We start from the raw sequence: 15,123 nt of genomic DNA, 5'->3' as shown, positions 1-15,123 counted from the left end.
CCCATTGGGCTTCCTACTAAACAGCTGGCTGATGCTATCTATTTTCTTTCATTTTCCAAGATAAGGAATACTAAAGGACCTCACTGTTTTTTGCAATCCTAGAGCTAAGCAGCTCTGCCCTCAGGGTGCTAATACAAGACCTGTGAATGTCCATGTCCTGTCCATGTCCTTCGTGGCACAGAAAGAAGTTGTAAGCACAGCTGAAGGGTCAAAACACCATTCTGAGAAGAAAATATGTTTTCCTCTTTCAAGCATACAATACATCAGAAGCACTGGGAAAAAGGAAAATACCCAAGATACACACCTGAGCTAGCCACTGGCTCTCACTCCTCAATTTCTCACACCAAAGAATGGTCATAGGAAGGCATTCAAGTAAGAGAATAAGAAAAGGACATTTAGTCCCATCCCTGAGAGTTAAAAATGCCGACTAGCTCCCTTTCTAGATGATGCAATGATTTCTAACCCAAATTTTCTATCCAGTAACACCTCCCAGCCTCCCCAACACTCTAATCCCAGACCTCATCCTACCTAGTCCCTCCTATACTCAGGGCCTCCTATTCCTCCTAACACGTTGTTCACCTCCAATTCATCTTATCGTCTCCATCCTCCCAGGTTGAGATCCCCCCCGACTCCAAAGACCTACCTACCCCATCAACTCAGAACTCCCATTCCCATTGCAAGCTGCTCAGCAGCTCACCTTTAACCAGCGTGGACACTGTTATTGCTGCTTCTTCCCTCAGTTCCTGGTGCTCCCAGTGAACTACCACTGGGAAGTGCAGAGGGAGCCCATCCTTTCCACTTCCAGCCTTATTCCTCAGTGAGGTGGCACCCTCTTTAAAAAGCCAGCATCACCTTGTACTCAAATGACTCATGAGATCCCAAATCTCCAGCATGGCATATGGCACATGGCTGGTAGCCATTGGTCACGTGGATATTCCAATGTGCAGCTTTGAAAAGTTGGGCCAGCCTCCTGCTATCAAAAGCCATAGAGAAATGAGAGGGTAAAAGCAGCAGTAAAACCTGCATTAGGTAGAGTATGTTGACCTACAAAGGTGTTAAAACTCTCGTATTTGTTCTATAGTTCTCTTTACAGTTTATAAGCAGTGCAGTGAAATCAGAAAGCATTTCTGCTGGATGGTACTTGAAAGGTCAAGGCTCGTATAATGACTTCTTTTTCTTCCCAAAACAGGAAGTTCAAGTAAAACCCTTTAACAGAGACAAACAGACGTTCTTTGTACTCACCCTAGATTTCAATTTATACTATCCACAAGCTCTTGTTCCTTCTACCCTATCCCTACACATGACCTTTATTAGTTACCTTTGAAGACGATGTGCTGAAGTGACTGCTCTCTTACGCTTGCAACATCCTTCACAGCTGAAAGACATTTCTTTCTTCATTACTATATTAAAGAATTCTTCACTGCACAGAAATTACCACAGCAGCCTTATCTATACCATCAGCTGGAACATGACTGCTTCCTCTGAACTATTAAGACTTCAGAAGCATGCAGAAGACAGTGCTGTTGGATCTTGAACCTTGGCATTTCTTAAAGCCATAAGTCATTCTGCGCGAGTTTGTAAGAAGGTCAAATTTTAGGTCTTTGATTCTTGCCTCTAAAATCTTTAAGTCATTTTTCTAACTGGCCAAGCAGCTCTGCAGTCTTTCAAACTCTCACAGCATCTCATGATCAGGCATTTTACCAGTGAGCTAGACTGTCTGGTACATCAGTATACCTATGAATCCTGCCTCCACAAGAGCTGCAAGAAGACAAGCTTCCCTAGCCAGGTAGCTGCTGCAGAATGTGACAGTGACAGCAGGATTAGAGATGAAGGGGAGGTGCAAGATCATCTGATTCCCAGTCTGTTCAGCAACACAAATCAGAAGGCTGAAGCAGACCTGACCAACAGCTGGAGAATCAGAAATGCTGGAGGTAACATACTATCAGTAATCAACATTTCAGCCACAAAATAAGAAAGCAAAGTACAAGTGGCTAAACAATACCACCTCAAATATGCACTGTGTAAGGGCAAGTGTGTTATACAGAAAATGTGGGGTTTTCCCCCCCCCCCCACCCCCAGACTATTATTTCTTCATTTTACCATGGTCCACAAAAGAACAACTCACCTCTTTAGCATTCACCCAAAAGGATTCTGAAAGTAGTATTATCCTCATGTTATAAATACAGAAACTGACAGAAAGATCTAAGGAGTCTACAAAAAGGAAAAAATTGTATTTTGTCCAGTAGCATTGCAAAAGTCTTCTTTAATAATCCTAAAACACAGGGAAAAATTAACTTCTTGATAGTGCTACACATTTGAAGCACCTTTATTTTAACACTGCATTCAGCATCTGTTAAATTAACTAAGCGACAAGACAAGAAACTGTAGCCCACAATAATTTGCAAACAGATCTTCAATGCTTGCTAACAACAAAGCTCATTTTTCACCCTACTTTGCATTCAACTGCCCTAATAAATAGCTATTTCACCATTATTCATTATGATATGTAAGATTTCTTACTACTGCTATTGTATGTCTATATTAGAATTGCTTTTCTGTTTCTTTAAATATGGCTTTTGCTTAAAGCAAACCATAGCAACTGCAAAGAAGTTACCTGCACCCCCTAAGCTCTGAGTGAATTGCTCAAGCATTACTAATTTTGAGGTGGGAGGAGTTGAAGAAATGAGGTCTTTTTATATAAAAAGCTTAAATGACTCATGAAAACTCTTTTGGCACAGCTTATACATGCTTGACGACAACAACAACATATATAGCACCTTCCATCACTCAAGTGCTGTACAAACTAGAGTTCAACAACTAAAACCCAAACCACACCTTTATGGCCAGCAAAATCAACCTCATTTTTCACATGACAAGGGGCAGAAGTTAATAAGAACATTGGTCATAACACGCTATATCTGAGAGCAGGGAACTGGCTGAACAGGATCAGTCCCAACACTGACCCCTGAGGACACCACTTGTTACCCATCTCCAGTTGGACATTGAGCCATTGACCACAACTCTCTGCACGCAGCCATCCAGACAATTCCTCATCCATCAGGTGTCCACTCATCAAATTTATGTCCCTCCAGTTTAGAGACAACGATGTCGTGCAGGACAGTGTTGAACGCTTTGCACAAGTCCAGGTAGATAACATCAACTGCTTTGCCCCTATCCATCAGTTCTGTAGTCCCATCATAGAAGGCCACCAAATTGGTCAGGCGTAATTTGCCCTTAGTGAAGCCATGCTGGCTGTCACCAACCACCTCGCTGTTTTTCATGTGCCTTAGCATGCTTTCCAGGAGAATCTGCTCCATGATCCTGCCAGGAACAAGAGGTGAAGCTGACTGGTCCGTAGTTTCCCAGGTCTTCCCATTTTCCCCTTCTTGAAAATAGGGGTTATATTTCTCTTTTTCCAGTCATCAGTAACTTCACCTGACTGCCATGATTTTTCAAGTATGATGGACAGTGGCTTAGCAACTTCATTCACCAGCTCCTTCAATCATAGAATAGTTAGGGTTGGAAAGGACCTTAAGATCATTTGGTTCCAACCCCCCTGCCACGGGCAGGGACGCCTCACCTTAGAGACTCTGTCCAACCTGGCCTTGAACACTGCCAGGGATGGAGCATTTACCACTTCTTTGGGCAACCTGTTCCAGTGCCTCACCACCCTCACAATAAAGAACTTTTTCCTTATATCTAATCTGAACTTCCCCTGTTGAAGTTTAAACCCATTACCCCTCGTCGAATATGAGAGAGTTAACCTAATAGGCAATCTAAGGCTGAATCACAACCGAAACTCAGTAGCAATATTGCTCTTTCTCAAGCTCAGATGACATATCCAAAAAACTATGAAGTATTACAGACTGCACAAGCAGCCCAATATGTGTTCTGACAGATACCAAACACCTGGCTCCACTGCTTTTCTCTGCAATCACTGGACCTTGAAAACAAAAAGGAAAATGCAGAAACTTTCTCAAAGTGCTGCTGACCTTCCATACTGAAGACAAAGCACCCACAAAGGAAGAGCAGCTATCCATCACATGACACACGAGTGGCTTTCCTTAATTAGAAACTAGCTAACATTACAATCAGCAAGTGAACAGTAGGCTCCATACGCTGCTACTGCTTCCACCTACAACCTTTATCTCAGTTCCTTCATACCCTATACTGTCTACCTACCCCACAGTATTCCCTTTGTCTTCTTCTCCTACTCTATTTTCTGCCTGAAACAACTCTCCTCCTCTTACGTGCCAGGTACAATTCTCTTGCTTTCTTTCAATACTTTCTCACACCAATTCCCTCCAACTTCTTTGTTCTACTCAGCTCTGTTGGGGGGCTTCCATTGCTATTATCCATGCTGCACAACAGGGACATTGCTTCAGTCGTCACACACCTTGTCATTCAAGAAGACAAGTGTGGGCTTGAAGACCTTCTGTAAAGCACGCCTGATGGTGCAACTTGGTATCTCAGACCTTACAGGGAATAGCTGCTCCCTTTTAGCTGTTCATCCAGCAGTGATAACTAATTCTTCAATCCCAAATAAAAGCCTGAAGGGGAATATGCTCACATAAGGGATAGAAATTAATTCAGAAGTTCCCATGCTCTGGTTTAGAATTGTCTGTCAGATAGATCAAGACCAGAAAAATAGCCTTTCTTTCACATCAAAGGCAGCAGCATTCTGGGTAATCAAAGAGCAGTGTTGACAGGGATGAGTTAATTATGAAATACATCTCAAGATAGAGCCAGCAATTAGCATTTAGTCTGCAACATAGAGCACTCCAGAAGTACACAAACCTGGAGGAGCCAGGATGTGCCCTTTTACAGATGCACGTACCATCCAACCCAGGGCCTTCCAACCTGCATGAGTCACCCACAGCTACTGAAGAATCTCTCTGATCACCTCAACATCCTACAAGAAAAAAAACTTGAAACATTCTCACTGTAATTTATCCCTGCATGAGAGAATCTCCCTAAACACACAAACCTATAGTAAGCATGGAGCTCTCCAGCTACATCAGGGGTGCAGACATTCCAGGTCCTTCACAGAAACCTGACCAATTGAAGTGGTTTTTACTTTACTGCTTTGCTTTCGAAGCATGTGTACTATTTAATACTTTGGAGGCAGTTTATGTCTCTGAAGCACTGTACAAACACCAGCTAATTAGAGACAGCTAACAAGACTATCCCAAGATACTGAATCTCGGTATGAGGCAAGGATTTTTATTTCTTCCCCCCTAAAATAGGAGAAAGTTCAGGATTTAAAGATGCCCAAGAACGTGCTCTCTGAACTGTGGAAGAGTATCTGCAAGCAAAAGGCACTATATTTGAGACTTCAAATTGCCAGGTAGGAAAGACCCAGCTCAGCCAGGCCAAAGACGAATGGATAAGGTTCACTGGTAACTGCTGAGAAGGTATCAAGCACACCGCCAGATGCCATTTCTATTCACAACAGACTTTGACATTATACGCACTTGTCTCCTGAACCGGCACTACACTGCAGCCATGCCTCTAGGGGCTCTATTCTAAACAAAACAAATGAAAAGAAATCGTTAATCCCTTAATTAGGGGCACCCACTTCACCTTCTACTGGAATAATGCAGAAAGCCTGAATGGGCCACATGTCACCTAAGGCAAAAATGTAATAAGCAAAAGCAACTCAGATTGTTGGTTCATTTCTCCACACCTACACTCAACTGTGCAAAGGTAGTGAAGAGAAGTACTCAGTGTTAATTGAGAACAGCTTCACAAACCACTTGTCACCGCCTTTTTCAAAAGTCATCCTCTCTCAGATTTCTGACGGGAGTTGCATTACACTAGCCAAGTCACTGATTCTAGGTCACAAGCACAGCTCCAGGAATACAAAATTAGGACCATGTTCCCTTGAATTTTCATAAACCTTAAGCCACAACAGCTAGGGGATTAACTGTACTTTCCCAGCTCAGCTACTTCACTGCTTGCAAGATAAGAACAGAAGCACACACTGCATCCACAGAAGCAGCTTGTTAGGTGTCATCATCCATTCTGCTACCCTCTTCCTCTGACCTCCCACACAACAATTGCCTCATAGAACAGTCCTACAAAGCTACGTCCACTAGATTATGAGTCAAACCCCATAATACGCATCTATTTCAGGATACCAGCGGCACGAACCAGACTATCTACAACCAAAGCAAAGGTCAGAGTTAAAAGCCTCTCTTCCTTTCCACTGACATTTCTAGGTAGCTCTCTTCAGAAGGAGCTGCACACACTATTCTATGTGCATCCATCTCTTACAGTAAATTAAAAAAAAAGTAAGATCCACCCCCCTTTACTCAAGAGCCTACCTCCTTTCAACTTACAGATATCTGAGAGAAAAACACTACTGCATAAACATTACTCCATTTCTCCAATCAGGTGAAGAGGGACTCAGGTAATGAAACAGAAAACAAAGACATTTGGATACCATGGTGATCATGGCCAGACAAGAAAGTAAATTAGCTACCATTATGATAATGACCTGGCTTTCCAAAAGAGGTAATTTGCATGTAGCAACTAAGAAGCAAAATAAAGATGCTTTAACAGAATTGCTGCTTGCTGTTCAACCCCGTAGCAATGGAACAAGGAGTCACAGCCACCAAACAGCCGCCCACTCTGGGATTTTCATGTTTGACTGTCTCTGCAGATGCGAAGTACCTGACCAGAGCTCCCTCCAGGTGTAATGAAGCCTCACTCTGCATTTCTTCTGGTAGCACAGCAGCTTGTGCACAATCTGAATGCACCGTCTGGAAGAGAGAGGGCAAAGAATTAATTACACTGCATTTCCCAGCAATTCTACACTGAAGCTGGAAACATCTCTGAAATCAGCAGCAGGGAAATAGACAAACTTAAAGCCTGTCAGAGGAGGATGGGGCTCATGGGTTTGGGCACCTAAACGGAAGCAACACCCACAAGGAAGAACCAGACAAGATGAAGAAAGGAGCTTGTAAGCCAGTTTAAGCTCAACATCATTGGACCAACTACAAATGCAAGTTTGTTGTTTAGATTTAATGAATACTTTTCACTCATTGATGCCTTTACCTGAGGGTCTCATAACCTCCACAAAAGGAGTTACTTAACTTGCAGGCTCCGTATGTATGAGGTCCTGCACTCAGATTTTGTAAAATCTGGACACAATGGAGCTCCTCAGTTTCTTTGGTCAAATGACGAGGCTAAAGGAAATGACAAACTGCAGGATTTTTAGTTTGACTATGGTATCCAATTTAATTACATTAAAAAAAAAAAAAAAAGAGAGAGAGAAAGATTTCTGTCAAATTTTCCAGTCTCCTTAAACAAACAATTTAAGTACGAGCTTTGTAATGACCAAGCAATACACCCACATGCTCTGAAGCCTCCCAACATACAGCTAGTATACTTGTGAAGTCTCCAAATCCTGCAGGTCTCTAAAGCATCTAGTGTTCATACAAACTCTCAGATGCACATTCTTCACAAATAACATCAGAACTAAATATACAATATAATGGAGTAACTTCTCTAGCACTGGCTATCATTAAGGACAAGACAGAAAATATACACAAATTTGAATTTGTTCAACCAAGCTATTTTTAGTTACTGACATTTAGAAAAAACAGAAGGAAGATTTCAAACAGGAAAAAAATCCTTTTTGACAAAATCCTTATTTCTCAAAACAATATTATCTCATTAATGTCAACATGTCAGTGAAAAGACACTACTGAAAGACACTACACAGACAAACACAGAGAAATCAAATTTTAAAATATTTACATGGAAGTTATTCAAAATTGGGGTGAAGAGTTCAAGATAAGGCTTTACAAAGTCATAAGAAATAATATGCAGAAGGTATATATCATTCTTTTCAGACCTTTAGATGATCCCAAAAATACCACGATGGGGTAAGGAAACTAACTTTAGACAAATGAAGGTAAACCCATTTATAATGTCTGAGCATCACATTGTGTTGTATTTCAAATTGGATTCTCATAAATTCAACCAAGAAAAAGCAGCAAACCAGCTAGGACACAGACAGCTGCCATCAGATCAGGAACAGCAATCGCCCTGGGGAGAGACCTGCTATTTCTGATGTTACTGGTACCAGTTAACACCAGTACCTTTCCACCTATGTAGTTGCTTAGCTGTAAGACTAAAATTGGCCTCTACAAAAAAACACCACAACTACTTACAGCACTTACCAGAGAGAATCTAGCAACGGCTAAAACATTCCTGTATAATTACAGTAGCTGTTAATGCAAAATAATCTGCAGACATATCTCAGCATTGAAATCTTGTGGTTGTATACAGTACCATACAGCTTTTTGGGTGAAATCGAGGCATGGAAGTAAAGGTATGAGAAGGAGCATAACAGTCCTAGTACCCCTGGCTAAAGAGCCAGAGCACCAGCTACCAGCCCATAGACTTCCCAGACCATACTGCTTTAGCTATGAAAATGCTTTAGTTATGAAATTATCCATCCCAGTGGGGTGTCTCTGTCTTTGGCTTTGTGCTGAGGATTCATCATATACATAATGGACACAAAGCACCCTTGGTCAAAGCAACCTTAGATTTCTCTTTTAAATATTAATATGCCCTCCCTTAAGCAGCTTCATACTGTCACCTTTTAAATGTACTGCAGAGAAGTATGACACTATTTGTGCATTCAGAACACCCACCTTGTCTGCAATAACTGCATCTGCTATGGGATGGTTTCAGCAGGAGTGCAGTGAAAGGACTGCACAAACATGCCAAAATGAATGGATACAGATGTCCACTGATGGTTGCTGCTGCCCATTATTTCTACTCTCATGAGGTTTCTAGATGTGACCTTACTCTTGAGCCCAAGCATTTCTCATTTTCCTTGTGAAATTCCAAGGCACTACACTCATCTATAGCTAATTCTGTAATTGTCATTAAAAAAACCCCAAACATTTCTCACGAACCCATAATCGAACTGAACAACCCTTGCAAAGGCACTGTAGTTGCAAGGTTATTTGGGCAAAATCAGAACATGCTGAAAAGCTACCTTAAGAGAAAACAGCCTATGTATCTTTATCTCTTCTACAGAATATAGTGCTGTTCAAGCCTTGGGGAAATTCAGTACTGTACAAACAGTCAGACCAAAGCCAATGATCTGCCTAAATCCTATTTCTGCCCTCCAGGCTAAACAGAACAAAGCATTCTAGGGGCCTCATGGGACACATGGAGTACTTATATGTAGCCCTGTCCTCTTCTCTCCTTTTCCCCATTGCTAAATTTTACCCCTTGCTGCCTAGCAGGCTATTTCAGGCTTAAACCTCTCTCCCACTCTCCAGATTGCCTTCCAGGCCTCACGTCAGTCAATACTTGGGTTTTCAAAACTGTCTTTTCAGTTTCTAGACCAAAATTCATTTTCCGGGAAGTGGAGATTCTTGCAATGACTGTGTATTATGAAACTTCTTTCAGACTGAAAAGCTCTTTGTGTTTGATCAAGTAGATTAGGAAATCAGTCTGAAAGGTGGAAACTCATTTCGCTTTCAATTTTCTGCCATACAGAGCATTTTAGAAGTAAGAAAAGTTGCTGGAAGAGTTCATGCTCCCACCACCAGCCACAAGTGTTGTTTCAGCCAGAAGATTGTTCTATGACTAGAATTCTACCCAAATTCAAACCTCAAATAAAATCACAATGTCACCCCACAGACACTTACACATAGAGATCCATAGGAAATTCTTTCATCATGTGTGTTACAATGAATTCCACCATCAAATCTGACAGAAAAGAAAATGATAAGGTAAGCATTGAGCTAGCTACAGTTAACTTCTAACATACAACGAGGAAGTCAAACTACCCCATCTACCTACCTCTATCAGACAACAGTCCTGCTTAGATGAGAGAAATTTCAACTGTTTGTTTGTTTTAAAGAGCATTATACATCCTCTGGAATGAAAAAAACCCAACTACTAGAAACTGAGGGTACATAATGTAACTTGCTTTGAGGCACTGCTTCCCCATAAGCTTTCCCCCACTATTAGTCAAAGAGTACACCATGAATTCTGATGCTTAGAATTTCTCTTACATTTCAAGCGGTGTCACTAATGGAAAATTCCATTGAGAAGCATATTGTAGAAAATCATTCTTACCAGAAATAATGCACAATCTACATGTTTACTCAAAGAGAAGACATTGTAGAGAACACCTATTTTTTCCCTGAAACAAACTCTGAAGCAAGTAAACCTAGTTTGATCTCAACATGGGCCAAACATCTGCTTAAAACTCACTCAAGAGAAAAGATTAAAAAAAATAAGGGAGAATGTCTCTAACATTTAAGAGCTCCCAGTGTGAGGATAAGAAGCAAAGAGCAGAGAAATACAACTGAAGGGGGTAAGTTACTATGGTTCAGCTAATAAATGCTAACCGAACATGCGGGTGTTCTCTGCCCAACACAGCTTCAGTGTAAAATGCTTAACCTGTGCCAGTGGTAGCACTTGTGAGATGTCACCTCCTAGGGCACTAATAGCCCAGCAATATGACTCAATAGTGACTAAAAATAGTCTAACGAAAGAACGCATGAAGTATAGAAAGATTTTTCATGCAGTTTTGTGTTCTGGCTTCAACAATCACCTGTTTGAAAATACTGGAGTCTGAGACTGCTTCCATATCATCAGGTTTAAGAATCATTCAGGGACCCAGGCTCCATCCATTTCTGCACCTATTTATGCTTTTGGCCTCTATAGCAATGAGTGTCACAATTTAATCATACACTGCATGAAAACCTTTCCATTGTGCCTCCATCTCCACAGGCAAAACCAACCCTAGCTACCAACAGTCCTATTGGGCTTTTGCTCAGAAAAGGATAAATGCCCAGCAAACACATTCACAAACACGTGTCCTTTCCATAGGTTTGCCCCCATCATATCATCTACAAAGTTGTGATTAACTGTTGCCACAACCACCTAAAACACTGAATTTATTAGTCAACAGCCCTCCCTACTGTTACTAATTCAGTTAAAAGGGGCCAAGAAGCTTCTGCAAAACTTAATGTAAATGTATGTAGAATTTCTTGCTTACAGAGCAGCAGTCTTGGATTTAATTTCTCCGTGAGGAGCCACATATAAAGATGGACAGTCCATTGCTGGAAGTATCTTCAGTACGTAACTGCTCTCCTTTTAAGTCAATCCACCTCTCCCCTTGATCCACAAATATCATATTTCCATTGGAGAACAAAAGATGTTTCAGGAACCACAAGCACACATGTGCTCTAACAATACTCACCAAGCACCGCACACACCAGCGGGCGACAGGGCAGGTTCTTGTCTGCTGCTTTCTTTCTATGTCTCATTGGCTTCAAATACACAAAGAAGAAAAGAAGTCAGTAGAGGCATGAAGTGACATTCTGTGTACTACTGTATCTTTTGTGCATGTAGTACCATAAGCACAGGCTTCCCTTTGCCTTTTTTGCCAAATGCTTTGTCATCTATATTAATCCTACAGGCCACGGCTGGAGCAAAATTGTGTCATGCTTTTCAGCATGCTGACCACTGGGTTTTTGTTTCTAGCTGTATAACTGAAGGGCACTGTTATTATCATGAAGAGGGGCAGGGGTGGTGGAAGAAGAAACACCACCACACACAAAAAACTATCAGCATACCGCAATTCCTCCCCCTTGGTTAACACACTGATTTACTCCCGACCCAGAAGGCTGATCTGCATTCTTATCAGCATGTACACTATTAAATGGCTTTGGTCTTTATTGTAACAGACCAGAAAGGCTAATTGAAGGGCAAGTTCGTAGTTAAGTGGGAATAACTAGCATCCTTGCAGTATGCTCACTGTAAAGTAAGATGCTTGTTTCTGTCCTGGACTAGTGACACTTCCAAGTGCTGCTTCACTGCCAGATGAGGTGGAACTTGCCAGTACCACAAAGACGTCAACTTAGGATAACCATTCAAATTACTTGCAACTACAGAGCTTCATGAGATAGGTAAAGACACTTCCTCCACAGACACCCATAAGAAAAAGCTCTGGAAAAAGATATTTTAATCCTTGAAGGTGAATCACCCCACCCAGGATGAAGCATAAGCCAAATTTGAGGACTCGGTGTAACTCCAGCTGGCAATTGATATATCACATAAGGGCTAATGCTTGCTGAAGATTCAGGCAGAACATTGTCTTTGCCACAGATTTCCTCAGACCTCAGGCACAGCTCCTCCCCAGCTACACAGGCCCCCGAATTCACCGACAGCGAAACCAGCTCTTTGTTCTTAGAAGGAGTGAAACATTCTGAGATCAACTTCAAAATCATTCCCAACGACTGCATTTCTCACCGGTATTTTCACATGCCTTAGCAATTCAGGTTAGAAGTCTCTGACATAGTTTTCAACATACAGGGACTAAAATCCTCTGTGTTCTCGCCACAAAGAGAAAATAGACCATCTGGAGGAAAAGACTCACCATTCTGTGTAGGTTTACTCGAAAATTCATGTTGTCATCATGGAGAAAAGCATTAGCATACTGATCCTATTGAAAAGAGCAAGAAAAGGGAGGAGATATGAATAGCCAACCAAGTGCCCAACACCTCCCACTTGCCTCTCAATCACATGTGTTTCAGTGCAAAACTCCCAACATAGAGCTATCAGGTTATTAAGCCAGTTGTCACCTCCTCTTTTCCCCACCCATGTCTCCAGTCACACAAAAGTAAACCTCTCCTGATCCTAATTCCACTTTAACTAAAGTGTGCACTACTGCTTGTTTTGTTAAATTTATTTTCTGCTCTCCTTCTTTGCTCATCCAAACTCTGGACTGCACACATCACAGTGTCAAGAGTTTAACAAGTGCTGTAAAATTCATGTGCTGGATTTCCATGCAAGTACCTATGACTGTGTGGAGGAAGGTTTATATTGGCTTTTTGATAGACCCATCATGCCAGAAGTTCCTGCAGTACTAGCAGGTAGGTTTATCAGCTGCACTACCCTGCAGGCAAAGCTCATTCCAAGACCAGCTCTAAATCAAAGTGATTCCTCCAGATAATGCACAGCCAGGTCTGGTAATAAATATACCCTTTACTACCAGAACCAAAACATGTTCTTGCCCTGCAGAAACAGAATTTCTTATCTTGTATTATCTATACATCCACCTGAAGAACTCAAGTACCAAAACAACTTCATTACAAACATTTGAAATGCAGGTGATTACCTTTCGGGCTGCACCCTGGAGAAACAATACTTCAAAATCCTTACCTTGGCTATCAACATCGCTGCTTTTTATTCTTTGTAAAGAGTGAAAGGTCTGTACTTGCAAGGAAACAAAATGCAAATGCCACACAAACTCAATCATCATTCAGGACATCAATCAGTCCATTAGTACATACTTCCCATGAGACAGGACTACATTCAGACAGGACTGCTGACGCAGCTCTGCGATACTGCTTTCTCACTCTGCTACTCGATTTGCTACTTATCTTGCTTGTAGGGACCTACAACCATTCAGCTTTCTTCCAGATTTGTATCCTTCTTAGGCAGATGGGATATGGCATTTCCCATGCTTAGCATGAAGAGCACAGAACTGAAAGCCACTAGTACATTGCTCATCTAAAAGCCACACCACAAGGTCATTCAACAGCTAAAAGAGAAAAGGCTTAGGTTCACTCTTTTCTCTCTTCATCTCTGGGAGTTCAGTAACCCAAATAACATGAGCCAGTTTTCAAGTAAATTTTAACAGTAATGCATCAGGTTTATTAGCCAAATGTTAAGTGCCTGAGGTCCTCACTACTCAGTACCACTGCAGATCTTCAGCTCCAGCTCAACAGGAGCAGGGGATGTGCATGCAGATAGAGCCCTGTTACACACCATCTGCTGAACACTTTCAATCAAGAAACCTACCTCTGCTATGCACGTCAGGATAATCAGACACAGCTTGCCACTGTGTAGCCGGTGCTCATCTGCAAAGAAGAAAAAAATAAGTCCTCCATGAGTTTAACAATGCTGAACAGCAACACTGCAGCAAGAGAAAAGCCCAGCCTTGGAGATTTGTTATAGTCCTGCTTCCTCCGTGATAGCTAATAGTGTAATTACTGTCATTAAGCACTCACCCTCTAGCCTGACCACTAAATCCCACCAATTTGTCACCAGTCTCTGCAAAGTTTCTGATCTGAACCTCCAATAGCACTGCAACTATCAAGTGGGGCTTCCATCTCATTCACCTTTACTTCCACAGATATTCTAAATACTAGGGTTAGTCCCTGTCTTTCTGTCTCAGCAGAGACATACTTTTCCCTCTCTTAGACAAGACAGAAAGAAAAAGATCACCGTTGCTACAGGTTATGAAACAAGCAGCAAAAGTTTTGGTAGAGGCATAGCACGGTATAGCAGAATGACTCCTAACGTGCTCAAAGTCCTGAGTTTTAGCCCCAGTACTGAGAGATATGACCTGCTTTGCTCTGTGCAAAACCTTGAAAGAAGTCTGCAAAGATTTAGCATTTTAAGCCAAAGGAGTTCCACCCTGATCATGTTCTGCAACTTGTTATTCATCTTACAACTTCAAGCAACTTTTGCCCTGAATGACAATTGGAAGGCTGAAAGGCTCACGAATAGAGGGGGACTAAGGCAGAAAAATGCCATTTTTGTCTGGATTATTTGAAACTCTTCCCTCTTGATTTTAACCTTGAAATATCAAAAAGATATATACTGTCAGAGTAACTTGGGATGAGAGAAACCTCTGGTCCAACCCATGCTCAAAGCAGGGCCAGCTAATATCGGGCTGTTCAATGCACTGTCCAATCAAGCTCATTTGAACATCTTTGTTCTAAAAAACAAACCACTTACCCCACACACACCCCAAAACACAAACAAAGAGGAAACAACCACAACAACATACAACTAAATTCTGAGGAAACTGAAAACTGCACATTCCTGAGACCTCCAATAGCTTCTCTAAAGCATAAGACTACCAAACATGTTATCCCAGACATCTGCCTTAAACTTGGAGGAGAGAGAAATCTGGAACAGTTAGACCACTCTCCTATAAATCAGAAGACACCATCGGCCAAACTCCTTGCACCTTTGCAGGTCACTTTTATAAACACTTTGCTAGTTAGTGTATGTACAGTAACCTATAAAAATAGATAGAATGAGCTGTTTTGTCTAGTTTGATGCCTC

The 15,123-nt window shown here is 41.6% G+C and overlaps 1 protein-coding gene across 5 annotated transcripts in view; it reads right to left on the bottom strand.

Annotated features, from left to right (window-relative positions):
- The window catches only part of ARMH3 (armadillo like helical domain containing 3), a 128,768-nt gene that overhangs the window by 80,647 nt on the left and 32,998 nt on the right, over nucleotides 1-15,123 (bottom strand). For all 5 annotated transcript variants that reach the window (XR_003991362.1, XM_030485572.1, XM_030485574.1 and 2 more), the window contains 5 exons: nucleotides 13,849-13,907; nucleotides 12,422-12,487; nucleotides 11,243-11,312; nucleotides 9,678-9,738; nucleotides 6,676-6,764 (listed from right to left, as the gene is read on the bottom strand). Coding sequence is in view for 4 of the 5 variants with exons in the window: in XM_030485572.1 (XP_030341432.1) it covers nucleotides 6,676-6,764; nucleotides 9,678-9,738; nucleotides 11,243-11,312; nucleotides 12,422-12,487; nucleotides 13,849-13,907 (345 nt within the window). In the remaining variant the exon portion in view is untranslated. The remainder of the gene's footprint in view (nucleotides 1-6,675; nucleotides 6,765-9,677; nucleotides 9,739-11,242; nucleotides 11,313-12,421; nucleotides 12,488-13,848; nucleotides 13,908-15,123) is intronic.

The sequence above is a fragment of the Strigops habroptila genome, chromosome 5, assembly GCF_004027225.2.
Source record: "Strigops habroptila isolate Jane chromosome 5, bStrHab1.2.pri, whole genome shotgun sequence".
Lineage (NCBI taxonomy): Eukaryota > Metazoa > Chordata > Aves > Psittaciformes > Psittacidae > Strigops > Strigops habroptila.
Note: the sequence above shows the minus strand (reverse complement) of the source record. Positions and strands in the feature narration are given on the sequence as shown.